At 42.6% G+C, this 12108-nt stretch overlaps 1 protein-coding gene across 2 annotated transcripts; it reads right to left on the minus strand.

The window, feature by feature from the left end:
• Positions 1–436: 436 nt before the first annotated feature.
• Positions 437–6546, minus strand: LOC106582768 (TAR DNA-binding protein 43). 2 transcript variants are annotated; one of them, XR_001323384.2, is made up of 6 exons: positions 5769–6546; positions 5396–5559; positions 3552–3692; positions 2804–2974; positions 1651–2709; positions 437–990 (listed from the first exon to the last, which is right to left on the minus strand). XR_001323384.2 is itself a non-coding variant. In XM_014166178.2 (5 exons), the coding sequence occupies exons 1-5, from the start codon at positions 6007–6009 to the stop codon at positions 2209–2211; spliced, it is 1218 nt and encodes a 405-aa protein (XP_014021653.1). In that variant the 5' UTR covers positions 6010–6546; the 3' UTR covers positions 1054–2208. The 2 variants fall into 2 exon arrangements, 1 of the variants encoding a protein (XP_014021653.1); XM_014166178.2 differs by lacking the exon at positions 437–990 and having other exon boundaries at positions 1054–2709.
• Positions 6547–12108: the final 5562 nt, after the last annotated feature.

The following is a 12108-nucleotide window of genomic DNA, read 5'->3' on the forward strand; positions in this document are numbered from 1 at the left end:
TCTTGCTGTTCAGAAGTAGGTAGGAAACAATTTGGCATCAACTGCTCTGCAGGGTCAGTTGTAAACAGAATAAACAGTTCATTCAACAGCATTACACATCTATAAGCAAACGTAACGCAATACCATGAGGTTTCATAAATCAGATGAGTGCAACGACCTGGCAATGATACTGCCGTCAATGTCTGACAACCTAGTCCCCTTTCTTTTAACTTCACACAAAGAGGGAAGAGTTTGTCAGCACGAACCAGGAGCAGACAAAGAAGAAGAGTGCTGGGGAGAACAACGATACGGAGGCTATTGAGTAGGAAGGAACAACATGCTAAAGCTTAGAGGCTACCCTAGTACTAAGTGAATAGGTTCTATTATGCAGACACTACTAGGTAATGGCTGTACTTGTACTAATATTGCACATTAAAAGGGCATCAACTGGCTCAACCAACTTGTAGAAAATATTTATTAAGTATCATCCATCAAGTGGTACAGTGAGAATATATTCATTGGCTGAAATGTAAGAGCACGGTTCCAACTTCATCTCCACAAACAGGTTATACTAAAAAAAAATCTGTTCAATAAAAAATATTATTAAAAGGACAACTGGTGTTTCCATTTAGCTTCATTTCGACACATGCCATAACATCCTTTATGGACACTATTTCCCAGTGTGCAAATCTGAAATAACATAACCTGTTCATTATTTGTCTTATGTCCCAAAGAATACATTAAGACATAATAAATTACTCTTCTGCCCAAATAATGCATTCACGTTCATTTAAAATGAAGCCCATTGAAGAAAAAAAAATACCTTGGTTATGTCTGACAGAATAGGTCATAAACGTATCCAAACTTACTACCCAATTCTGACTCCTTTTAAGTTGGCATAAATATAAGAGGCCCCATTTCAAGCCTGTGGGGACTTCTGTCTTCATCCTTCAGGACACTGACTCCAGTCTGGGTTCAGATGGAAACCTCGGTCAGCAGTGTCCAAGGTCCCTAGATATGTGAATTAAGTTAGATTTGACAATTCAAATGACACAAAAGTAACTAGTATTCAAATAAACATAACTACTCAAACATTTTATTAGAGAACTCCATTTGACATATCTAAAACACACCGGAGAATCACACACTGGGAAACATGTGACAACCACGCCACGTTCTCACGCCATCACTCACGTCCCCAGTGTCCTCAGCAGGTGTCATCCACATCAAAGTTCACACATAGAGAGCATCAATAACAAGGACAGAAACCACACACACCATACAGCATTCAGGTCATGTAGGTTATATAATACAAGACAAATATTCAGCACAACATTCCACACTACATTTGGGTACCACTTCTGCACTTGATCAATATACTACAGGAGGGTGGGACAAATTGCAAAGAGAGATCTTGAAGTACTAGTAAATGAAAGTCCATTTAGGGGGGGGGCTTGTAGCATCTGCAGATTCCATTCACTCACACAACAGCAGTCAAATTGGGCTCTTTCATCGCACAACCAGTCCGTTTCACGCTTTCTTTTTCTCTCTCTGTTCGCTCACTCATCAATTCACTCTTCGCCACAAGCCATCCTCAATCGCACTCACGAGTTCTTAATGTCAGTTGCGCAGTTCTTTCCATTAAAAAGTGGATAAAAATGAATCACCCACCGTCTCTTAGAACATGCGGAGTGAAGCCGTTCTTTGATGGCAAAGCATTTATAGATGGAAGAGAGTGATACTGACATCACCCCAAAGAATGCTGCCAAAGAGGAGCTTCTTCCCAGGAAAATGGAAGAGAGGTGAACTGCAGAAGAGATTGTAGTGAAGGCTTTTCCATTTAACTTGAGACTGCAAATAAAGTTGCACTTAAAACATTTAAGTTTCAACCAGATTCTTTCCAATGCAAGATTGTTGTCAAATATTATGGATGGAGTGAACCAGTGACTTCTCATGCATTCAGAAACATCACAACTCACAATGCATGCATCAAAGAATCCAGTTGAAAATAAGTCAGGATATAACAAACTTAACAAATAAATTTGACTTCAAAAGTAGCACTACTCTGGTAAACAATAATTCACTTCAAACACTTTCTAAATTAAAATCTTGAGTATTTCTCTCTCCAAATGTACAAAACAGCCTTCACAAAAGCGTTTAAGTATCAGCTACGCATAACACCAGAAATAAATTAGGAAAAAGACATCTCACAATACTTACCAAACTATTTCACATACCCCACCCGGAAGACTTTGACTCCATACTGGAGCCAAATCCTGAGCTAAACCCACTACCACTGGCTGTTGCGTTAGAACCGGTACCCCAACCTAGACTGGCTGAGTTGGTGCCGTAGTTACTGTTGCCTGTGCTGTAGGCCTGGCTCTGATCCCTGGTGGAGTTAGTCTGCCCAGTGGAGGTGGTGCCTGAGGTGGCAGTTTGCCCTTGCTGACTAGCCAACATACCCATCATTCCCCAACTGCTCTGTAGGGCAGCCTGAGCAGCAGCCATCATGGCAGGGTTCAGACTAAAGTTACCAAAATTAGCCATATTACTACTGGCGCTGCTCCCTAACCCTGTGCGGTTACTACCAAAGCCCTGAGCCCCAAACCCGTTTCCAAACCGCCCTGCTCGCTCCGTCATCTGCCTACTGCCGTGCTTTGGCTCAGCATTTGAGATGTGCACGCTGACCCCCTTAATAATCAGGTCCTCTCCACATAGGGAACTGGCAACCTGGAGAGAAGACATGCGGGTCAGTCTGACATTAAAGGGGCAATTCAGCAGATGGCAAATAGAACAAGGTCTTTGAATTTGCGGTGGCACCTACCTGGTCATCGGCAAAGCTGACGAAGGCAAAGGCACGGAAGGGCTTGGGGATGAAGACGTCAGTGACCTCACCATACTGCATGAAGAACTGTCGCAGTTCATCAGCGGACAAGTCTTCAGTGCAACGGCCTACAAACACTTTCCTGCTTCTCATGGGCTCATCTGGACCTTGCTGTTTTACAAAAAAATGGAAAGGTTCACACATTAACAATATAGGAAACATTAGGAACACCTTCCTATTATTCAGTTGCCCCCCCCCAAAAAAACAGCCTCAATTCATCAGGGCATGGAATCTCCAAGGTGTCGAAAGCGTTCCACAGGGATGCTGGCCCATGTTGACTACAATGCTTCCCACAGTTGTGTCAAGATGGCTGGACGTCCTTTGGGTGGTGGACCATTCTTGACACACATGGAAACTGTTGAGAGTGAAACACCCAGCGGTGTTGCAGTTCTTGACACAAACCGGTGCGCCTGGCACCTACCATCACACCCCTGTTCAAAGGCACTTATATATTTTGCCTTGCTCATTCACCCTCTGAATGACACGCACACAATCCATGTCTCAATAGTCTCAAGGCTTAAAAATGATTCTTTAACCCTTCTCCTCCCCTTCATCTACGCTGATTTGAAGTGGATTTAACAAGTGACATCAATAAGGGATCATAGCTTTCACCTGGATCCACATCTGAAACAAGTGTTCTTGCCGTTAATAATCCACGTTACACACCATACAGAAACAAAACGCCTACCTTGGAGTTGGGGAGTTTGCAGTCACACCATCTTCCATCAATCATGTGGCGTTGTGAGATCACTTTGTCTTGAGTCTCATACTCAGTAAACCTCACAAAGCCAAACCCCTTTGAGTTTCCAGTCTTCACATCTCGTTTCACCTGTGAAGAGGAGCATGTAGTGAAGGCACCACAGACATACCAAGGCATTGCACACTAAAGAGTAACTGACAAGATTTAGCACCATCAAAATCTTTTTTTATATTCTTATCACATACACTCTCGGAAACAATGACAAATGTCTCATTTTGCAACAAGCAGAGCACATATCTGGTTTGGAAATGACGTAGAGTCAGGTATTTGTGAAAATTCTAGACTGAAATGAATGGGAAAGCGGCCGTGCGTTTGGGCAATTAATAGACACCGCAGTGAATTTAAAAAAAATGTGTCAGTGTTGTCCAGTTTGACTCTACACAGACCAGTGTGCCATAACCAATCACAGCTAGAGTTGGCCTATTATGAAAATAGACCATGCCAAACAGTCCTATGCCATTCACGTTGATGTTGCACTACTGGACTGTTACCATTAAGCAGAAGAACTCGACTTTGGTTAGAAAGCTGTAGCAAAATTCACAAGAAACCTGAATGGTTTTCTGCAAATATATAATACCAGGGCAGTCTTACTTCTGAGAACTTCACATTGATCAAAAAACCAACAGGTGGCCTCCCGAGTGGCGCAGAGGTCTAGCTGTGCCACTAGAGATTCTGGGTTCTGTCGCAGCCGACCGGAAGGCCCATGGCGTGACACAATTGGCCCAGCGTCGTCCGGGTTAGGGAGGGTTTGGCCGGCAGGGATATCCTTGTCTCATCGCGCACTACCGACTCCTGTGGCGGGCCGGGCGCAGTGCACGCTGACACTGTCGCCAGGTGTACAGGTGTTTCCTCCGACACATTGGTGCGGCTGGCTTCCGGGTTGGATAGGCCAATAGTGGCGAAGTAATTACAATTTAGCAATTTACACTGGAGTGATATGTGCAGATGAGGATGTGCAAGAAGAAATACTGGTGTGCAAAAGAGCAGAAAAACAAAAACAAATATGGGGATGAGGTAGGTAGTTGGTTGGATGGGCTATTTACAGATGGGCTGTGTACAGCTGCAGCGATCGGTAAGCTGCTCTGACAGCTGATGCTTAAAGTTAGTGAGGGAGATAAGTCTCCAACTTCAGTGACTTTTGCTATTTGTTCCAGTCATTGGCAGCAGAGAACTGGAAGGAAAGGCGGCCAAAGGAGGTGTTGGCATTGGGGATGACCAGAGAACTGGAAGGACAGGCGGCCAAAGGAGGTGTTGGCATTGGGGATGACCAGAGAACTGGAAGGACAGGCGGCCAAAGGAGGTGTTGGCATTGGGGATGACCATGCTGGAGCGCATGCTACAGGTGGGTGTTGCTATGGTGACCAGTGAGCTGAGATTAGGCGGTGAGTGAAACAGTACAACCCCTGAATAACTAGGGGCAGCCAACACACTAGCTGTGATTTAGAAACTGATAGGACTATTTAGACTACCTAGCTATTTATTGTTGAATTTTATTAATCATGCATTGGCTGCATCCATTTAATTCTGCCAACAAAACCTTACCATATGTAATGGAATGTTGAGTGAAAACCAATTTTTTTAAACCTCTTAAAAAGTTGGTTTTGAAGCATAAACTGAATTTGAAATTTTAGACCGATATGATTATGCATTTGTTTTATTTTTACAAAATGGTTAACAGTGTCAGTTCCAATTTAAAGCTGGGAGAACAAAAATAGTGAAGGTACCTAAAAGAAACATCTGCAAAGAACAACATCGCAAATTTGCAACTGTACCTGCACCATGATGACTTCCCCAAAGGTGCTGAAGTAATCTTTCAGGTCCTGTTCAGTTGTCTTCCATGGCAACCCCAGTACAATCAGATCAGATGTCTTCATGTCACCTCTCTTCATCTTCACAGCAGAGGCGGCATCGATCTCATCCATTTTCCTTTTATTGTCTGAAATAGTGTGGTAGGGATCATCATTCATTCCTTGATGTAGCACTTGAGACTGACATTTGCCTAGTTAGATATGCATCATGTGGAATGAGTATAGCTAGGGAACCTTTCAATCTTTAATAATTAATTGAGTATGTAAATATTATAATACAATTGTCCACTAGTTGGTGGCTAATTAAAATAAACATGTCATAGTTTAGTCAACATACCTTTGGGATAATTGACGACATAGACTAGATTGCCCCAGCCGTTCTCAGGCGCATGAAGAATCCCTTCCACCAAACGGACCCCTCTCATGCACTGTGAAACAGGACTCCTGAATCGTAGGCCGCAGGCCCCAGGAAACTGAGCTGCCACGGTAGAAAGCAACACAGAGCCATCATCCTCAGAAGGGATCTCCATGGGCTCCTCATTCTCTTCTTCGGCCACACGAATGTACAACTCTGCCATTTGTAGCTTTTCTCTGTCAAAAACACTGCACTGGCTATGTAAAGTTAACTCTCTACTCACTTCGATATTCGCGACGACTAGTTGATTAATACAAAAAAATAGTCCCGAAAATACACCGCGGTTTATAAAATAAAAATCAGTTCAGATGTTGAAATGGACGCTGCTTAAATGAAATTGTATTTAAACGACTTAGCTAACTAGTTCTCGTGAGATATTCAAGCAAACGAAGCTGCCTCGGTCCCACTCCGTGTTCCTTTGTTAGGTTGCTCTGACATCAACACCGACCTAGCTTTAGCAATGGGGCTTTTAGTGAGCTAACGGCGTCTCGTGCCGCGTTGGTCCTAAAAGTTGAAATTTCGTCCAAGAAATTTGAAATAGACCAATCGTATAATTAACGTTAAGTCTTAACTAAGATTTTCTAAAGTAGTATACACGTATTACTGCACGTTAGAGCAAATATTCAAACTCAAACACACCTGCGACGAAAATAAACACGCTATTCTTTCCGATCAAAATGGCATTATCATGGAGGAAGTGCGTCATTATCTCGGATCATCTCATTGTAAAAAGGAGGGGGGGTGTTGTGCAGCTAGGAAATAACAGAAACTGATAAATAATTATTTCCAGGAAAATGTTACACTTTTTTTTTTACTATGACCTCGGTAAACGTATTTGTGTAAAAACATTTACTTGTGTAAATGATAACCATGGAGATGCATAGTCGATAACTACTGCGGCGTCCTCCCTATGTAAAGATTTGATAAACCCATTTTTTCAAACTTAATTATGAGTTCATGTGACAACTGGGACCATAGTCGTCAATTTGAACGCCTCCTTTCATGCCAGATATGAAGTCCAGGCTGCTGCTCATCTCTCCATGTTGTTAGCAAGAAACGTATTCATTTCTTCCTTAAAAAACACAGTCATGCGAAGCACAAATATAACATCACAAATCAACCAGAAAAACATTACTCACAAATAAGTCCCCAATCAATACTTTAAATTGCTAGAACATCACAAGAACATCAAGATTACATTTAGAATTTTGTTCCAGCAATACGGTGCATTAAAACTCAAAGCATATTTACTTAGCTCGGTGGAGACGATAGGAACACAGGTGTCTATATTTCAACAGCAAAGTTAGAGGAAGTTTATGAAGTAGGGCCTTGAAAAACAAAAGGGAGTAATGTAGAGATCTACAGGTCTTTAGCAAAGTCCAGCCAACCTTTTTATACAGGATGCAGTGATGGGTATCAAAACGTTCACCTGTAACAAAACGAAGGGCCCTATGGTAGATGGCATCCAAAGGCTTAAGAGTAGTAGCAGCTGCACTTTGATAAATAATATCACTATAATCAAAAACTGGTTGACTGAATAATCTGCTTCCTACTGCTTAGAGAAAGGCACAATCTGTAAGTAAGCATACTATACAGTGCCTTCAGAAAGTATTCAGACCCATTGACCTTTTGCACATTTTGTTACGTTACAGCCTTATTCTAAAATGTATTTTTAAAAAAAATTTCAGCAATCTACACACCATAATGCCAAAGTGAAAACAGGCTTTTAGAAAACTGGTTTTTAAAAAACATAAATACCTTATTTACAATAAGTATTCAGATCCTTTGCTGTGAGATGCACAATTCAGCTCAGGTGCATCCTGTTTCCATTGATCATCCTTGAGATGTTTCTACAACTTGATTGGAGTCCACCTGTGGTAAATTCAATTCATTGGACATGATTTGGAAAGGCACACACCTGTCTATATAAGGTCCCACAGTTGACAGTGCATGTCAGAGCAATTCGAAAGAATTGTCCGTAGAGCTCAGAGACAGGATTGTGTTGAGGCACAGATCTGCGGAAGGGTACCAAAACATTTCTGCAGCATTGAAGGTCCCGAAGAACACCGTGGCCTCCATCATTCTTAAATGGAAGAAGTTTGGAACCACTAAGGCCGCCCGGCCAAACTGAGCAATCGGGAGAGAAGGACCTTGGTCAGGGAGGTGACCAAGAACTCGATGGTCACTCTTACAGAGCTCTAGAGTTCCTCTGTGGAGATGGGAGAACCTTCCAGAAGGACAACCATCTCTACAGAACTCCACCAATCAGGCCTTTATGGTAGAGTGGCCAGACGGAAGCCACTCCTCAGTAAAAGGCACATGACAGCCCACTTGGAATTTGGCAAAAGGCACCTAAAGACTCTCAGACCATGAGAAACAAGATTCTCTGGTCTGATGAAACCAAGATTGAACTCTTTGGTCTGAATGCCAAGCATCACGTCTGTAGTAAACCTGGCACCATCCCTACGGTGAAACATGGTGATGGCAGCATCATGCTGTGGGGATGTTTTTCAGCGGCAGGGACTGGGAGACTAGTCGAGGCAAAGATGAAGGGAGCAAAGTACAGAGAGATCCTTGATAAAAACCTGCTCCAGAGCATTCAGGACCTCAGACTGGGGCGAAGGTTCACCTTCCAACAGGACAATGACCCTAAGCACACAGCCAAGACAACGCAGGTGTGGCTTTGGGACAAGTCTCTGAATATCCTTGAGCAGCCCAGCCAGAGCCCGGACATGGAGAGACCTGAAAATAGCTGTACAGCAACGCTCCCCATCCAACCTGACAGAGCTTGAGAGGATCTGCAGAGCAGAATGGGAGAAACTCCCCAAATACAGGTGTGCCAAGCTTGTAGCTTCATACCCAAGAAGACTCGATGCTATAATCGCTGCCAAAGGTGCTTCAACAAAGTACTGAGTAAAGGGTCTGAATACTTATGTAAATGTGATATTTCAGGGGGGGGTTTTAAACCTGTTTTTGCTTTGTCATTATGGGGTATTGTGTGTAAATTGATGAGGCGGGAAAAACAATTTAATTCATTTTAGACTAAGGCTGTAATCTAACAAAATGTTGAAAAAGTCAAGCGGACTGAATACTTTCCAAATGCACTGTATACAAGGTCAGTGCCATTACCATACTTACAATGGGCAGGGATACTGGAGTCTTCCCTGTGGCTCAGTTGGTAGAGCATGGTGTTTGCAACGCCAGGGTTGTGGGTTCGATTCCCACGGGGGACCAGTACAAAACAAAAATGAAATGTATGCATTTCACTACTGTAAGTCGCTCTGGATAAGAGCGTCTGCTAAATGACAACAACAAAAAAATGATGGAGGTAGATCATTACATGTCTTTTAGATTTTCTGAAACCTGCATTTCCCAAACATAATTTAGGTCACCCAGGATAATAACTTCTGATTTAATAAAAGAAGACAAACTAGTTAGCTCCTCAAGTGCACGAAGGTTAGACGAGGGAGGACGGTAGACCCTTATAACAGTTATGGATACATATTTCCCAGACAAAGGCTTAATAAAGATAGTAGCAAATATTTTTGGGAAAGGGAAATGGCCACTACACCACCTCTACCCTGTCTGTCAGCTCTGAACACATTATAACCCTCAATATTAATATCAGAGTCCAGAATTTCCCCAGAGATCCAAGTTTCCGTCAATACCAGAATGTCCGGATTCATCTGCATAGCCTAGATCTTGATGTAATCCAGGAAGTAAGCTCCTAATGTAAAGATGCATCAACCTAAGTCCTTAACGATTTTTAAAGTCACTTGGAGTCTCCAACTCAAACAAGCTACGTTCAATAGGCGGTTGCAGGCCATGTCTGATGGTTGATATTGATATAGTTGGTATGGTAATAAGATTGCATAGAACAGCACCATTTGATCTATCCTATTAGTAATAAAGGAAGGAGTTGGAATTACTTTTCCAAGGTTAGCGCCATAGGGCCTGAGGCCGCAGCAAATGTCAATATGGGGAACTCTTAGAGTAACCAATGATAGAATGTTATAAATGGACTTATGTGGACTTTGGTTACTATCGTGAAACAGGTCAAGCCCTCTACGTGATTTGAACATTGACGGGGTATTCAAGTTTATGGAATTCACATTTGAAAAGTAAGGGCGGGTGAGATGGGAGGGGAGAGGTGACTTCATTAGGGAGGGGTCTCTGCAGGGCAGGCCTGGCCAGTCAGTCGGAGAGTGGCGACATGGTGGCGAGGCAGTGGCACGACGACCAGGCTGAGGAGTAGAAAAGGAAAAGGTCTTAGAACGGGACCTATCCAGGACTCCAATGTCTTGTGATGGAAATCTCTTGTGTTTATGTGATCATAGTCTGTTTAGCACAATGCTGCTTTTGTAATAACCTGTCTTGTTTGGGTTCGTGCGAGTGACGAGTTGACTGCATAAAGGAGTAAACCACACTAACACTCATAATTTGGCAGTACTCCCAGAGCATTGCTCTGAGAACTAGAGAAGTGATAAAATATCTCACTTTCCAGGTAAGAAGGCTTGTGTGCTATAAGTCAGTCACATGTAGGAACCAATGCCTATGTAAATAATGAATAATGTAAATCATGCTTATAACTTGTATAAAGGGCCTGAAAGGGAACCTCCCCTTCAGAGTTTTTCATCAAGCTTGTATTCAGTTTGTGAACCTCTCCGCGCATTAATAAAGGTTGCTTCACTTACTTTGAGTTTGAGTCCTTAGTGGTGAATTTCCACGACAGTCTCAGTTTGCTTACTCTGGATGTCCAGCTCAGACATACAGTATATTCCTCAATAAGCTGGCAGTTTCCACGTTGGAAATTTGTCCGGTCTATATTATCCTGGAATTGTGCAAAATAGGTGCAGCTCCTACATGGGATGAAACGGTTACCATAGTCTCTGAAGGTGGTATCCGCCAATCCGGAAAAAAATCTGTTTCCCCGTATGACGGAAAGTGGTAGACGCCATTTAGGAAAAAGACTGTTAAAATCCACACTATAATAAAATTGGTTGGCGAGGTAATCAGCTAAAAGTTCAATCCACACAGTGTAATAGTTAGATTGAATCGCACAGTTTGTAGGATCACCACAGTTATAGGCTGCAAGCCAGAACCCAATCACAGACTAGAATAAAGCCAGCACCCATAATAAACACAACCAAGGCACAAAACTCGCAAGCATAACAACAGCAAGGAGAGAGCGGTGACTTAATGCGATTAAATGCTGGGGCCCATCAAAACAGCAATGCAACAGAGGCCGTTTTACCAGTATGATAGCCAGGAGAGAAGCACCTTGGAGGAGAAGTAGTTTCCAGTACATGCGTTCAAGTTTGTTCAAGTTTGACAGTTGTCCAAAAACATCCAAGGCACAATGTCAAGTGGAAGGATGAAAGCAGCCGTAGGCAGATGTCTGCTCAGATAATGTCCTACTGCAGGCCCCAGTGCAGAGTAGGGTTCCCAGGTATGTCCAAGTAGAGATAAAAAAAATTAAGCAGACTTGTTTTTTAAGTCTCCTTAAAAACTGTGTATGCAATATCGCACTACAGTCCAATGTGTTCACAGCCAGATGAAACAAAGCTAAATGGAGACAAACATCTAAACATGGTTTAATCACAGATAGAACAATGAGGTTAGTTATAATAATCTTTGGTTTAATGTTTGATTTGTTACATTAAATAATTCAGTAGTGACATGAAAAAATGATGGCAATCATTGGTTTTTATCGGTAGTAAGAAACTGCAAGCAGCTAAGAACTGCTCCTAACTGGCAAACACAAAACACTTAACAACTTCCAGAAATCGTTTGATCGCAAAGTAAGAATCGCCAAAAACGCAGTCAAAGCAAGTACGGTAGCTGGCGACTGGAGTATGGGTGAGTGGGTGTGTCGAAAGGAGTGGGTATATGGAAAGTGAATCAGCTATTGGCCAGATTTGTTGGCACTGAAGACCATTTTGTGTGGCTGATTGTGCTGCACGACAATAAACTGCAGTGTGCCGCTGCAGTGTGCCACTGTTGTTTCGAGGTGCCTGCTGACCACTTAGAGGTGCTTCCTACTCCGCAGCTGCACGGTCGTGTCGCCGGTGGTACAATTTATTTTCCTCCCTCCCATTATTCCATTTCAAGTATGTTAGCAGCAGCCTGCTCTAGAAATGACTAATATTGATAGCCATATACTAGATGTCACATTTACATTACATTTACGTCATTTAGCAGACGCTCTTATCCAGAGCGACTTACAAATTGGTGCATTCACCTATAATATCCAGTGGAACAA

This window comes from Salmo salar, chromosome ssa22, assembly GCF_905237065.1.
Source record: "Salmo salar chromosome ssa22, Ssal_v3.1, whole genome shotgun sequence".
Lineage (NCBI taxonomy): Eukaryota > Metazoa > Chordata > Actinopteri > Salmoniformes > Salmonidae > Salmo > Salmo salar.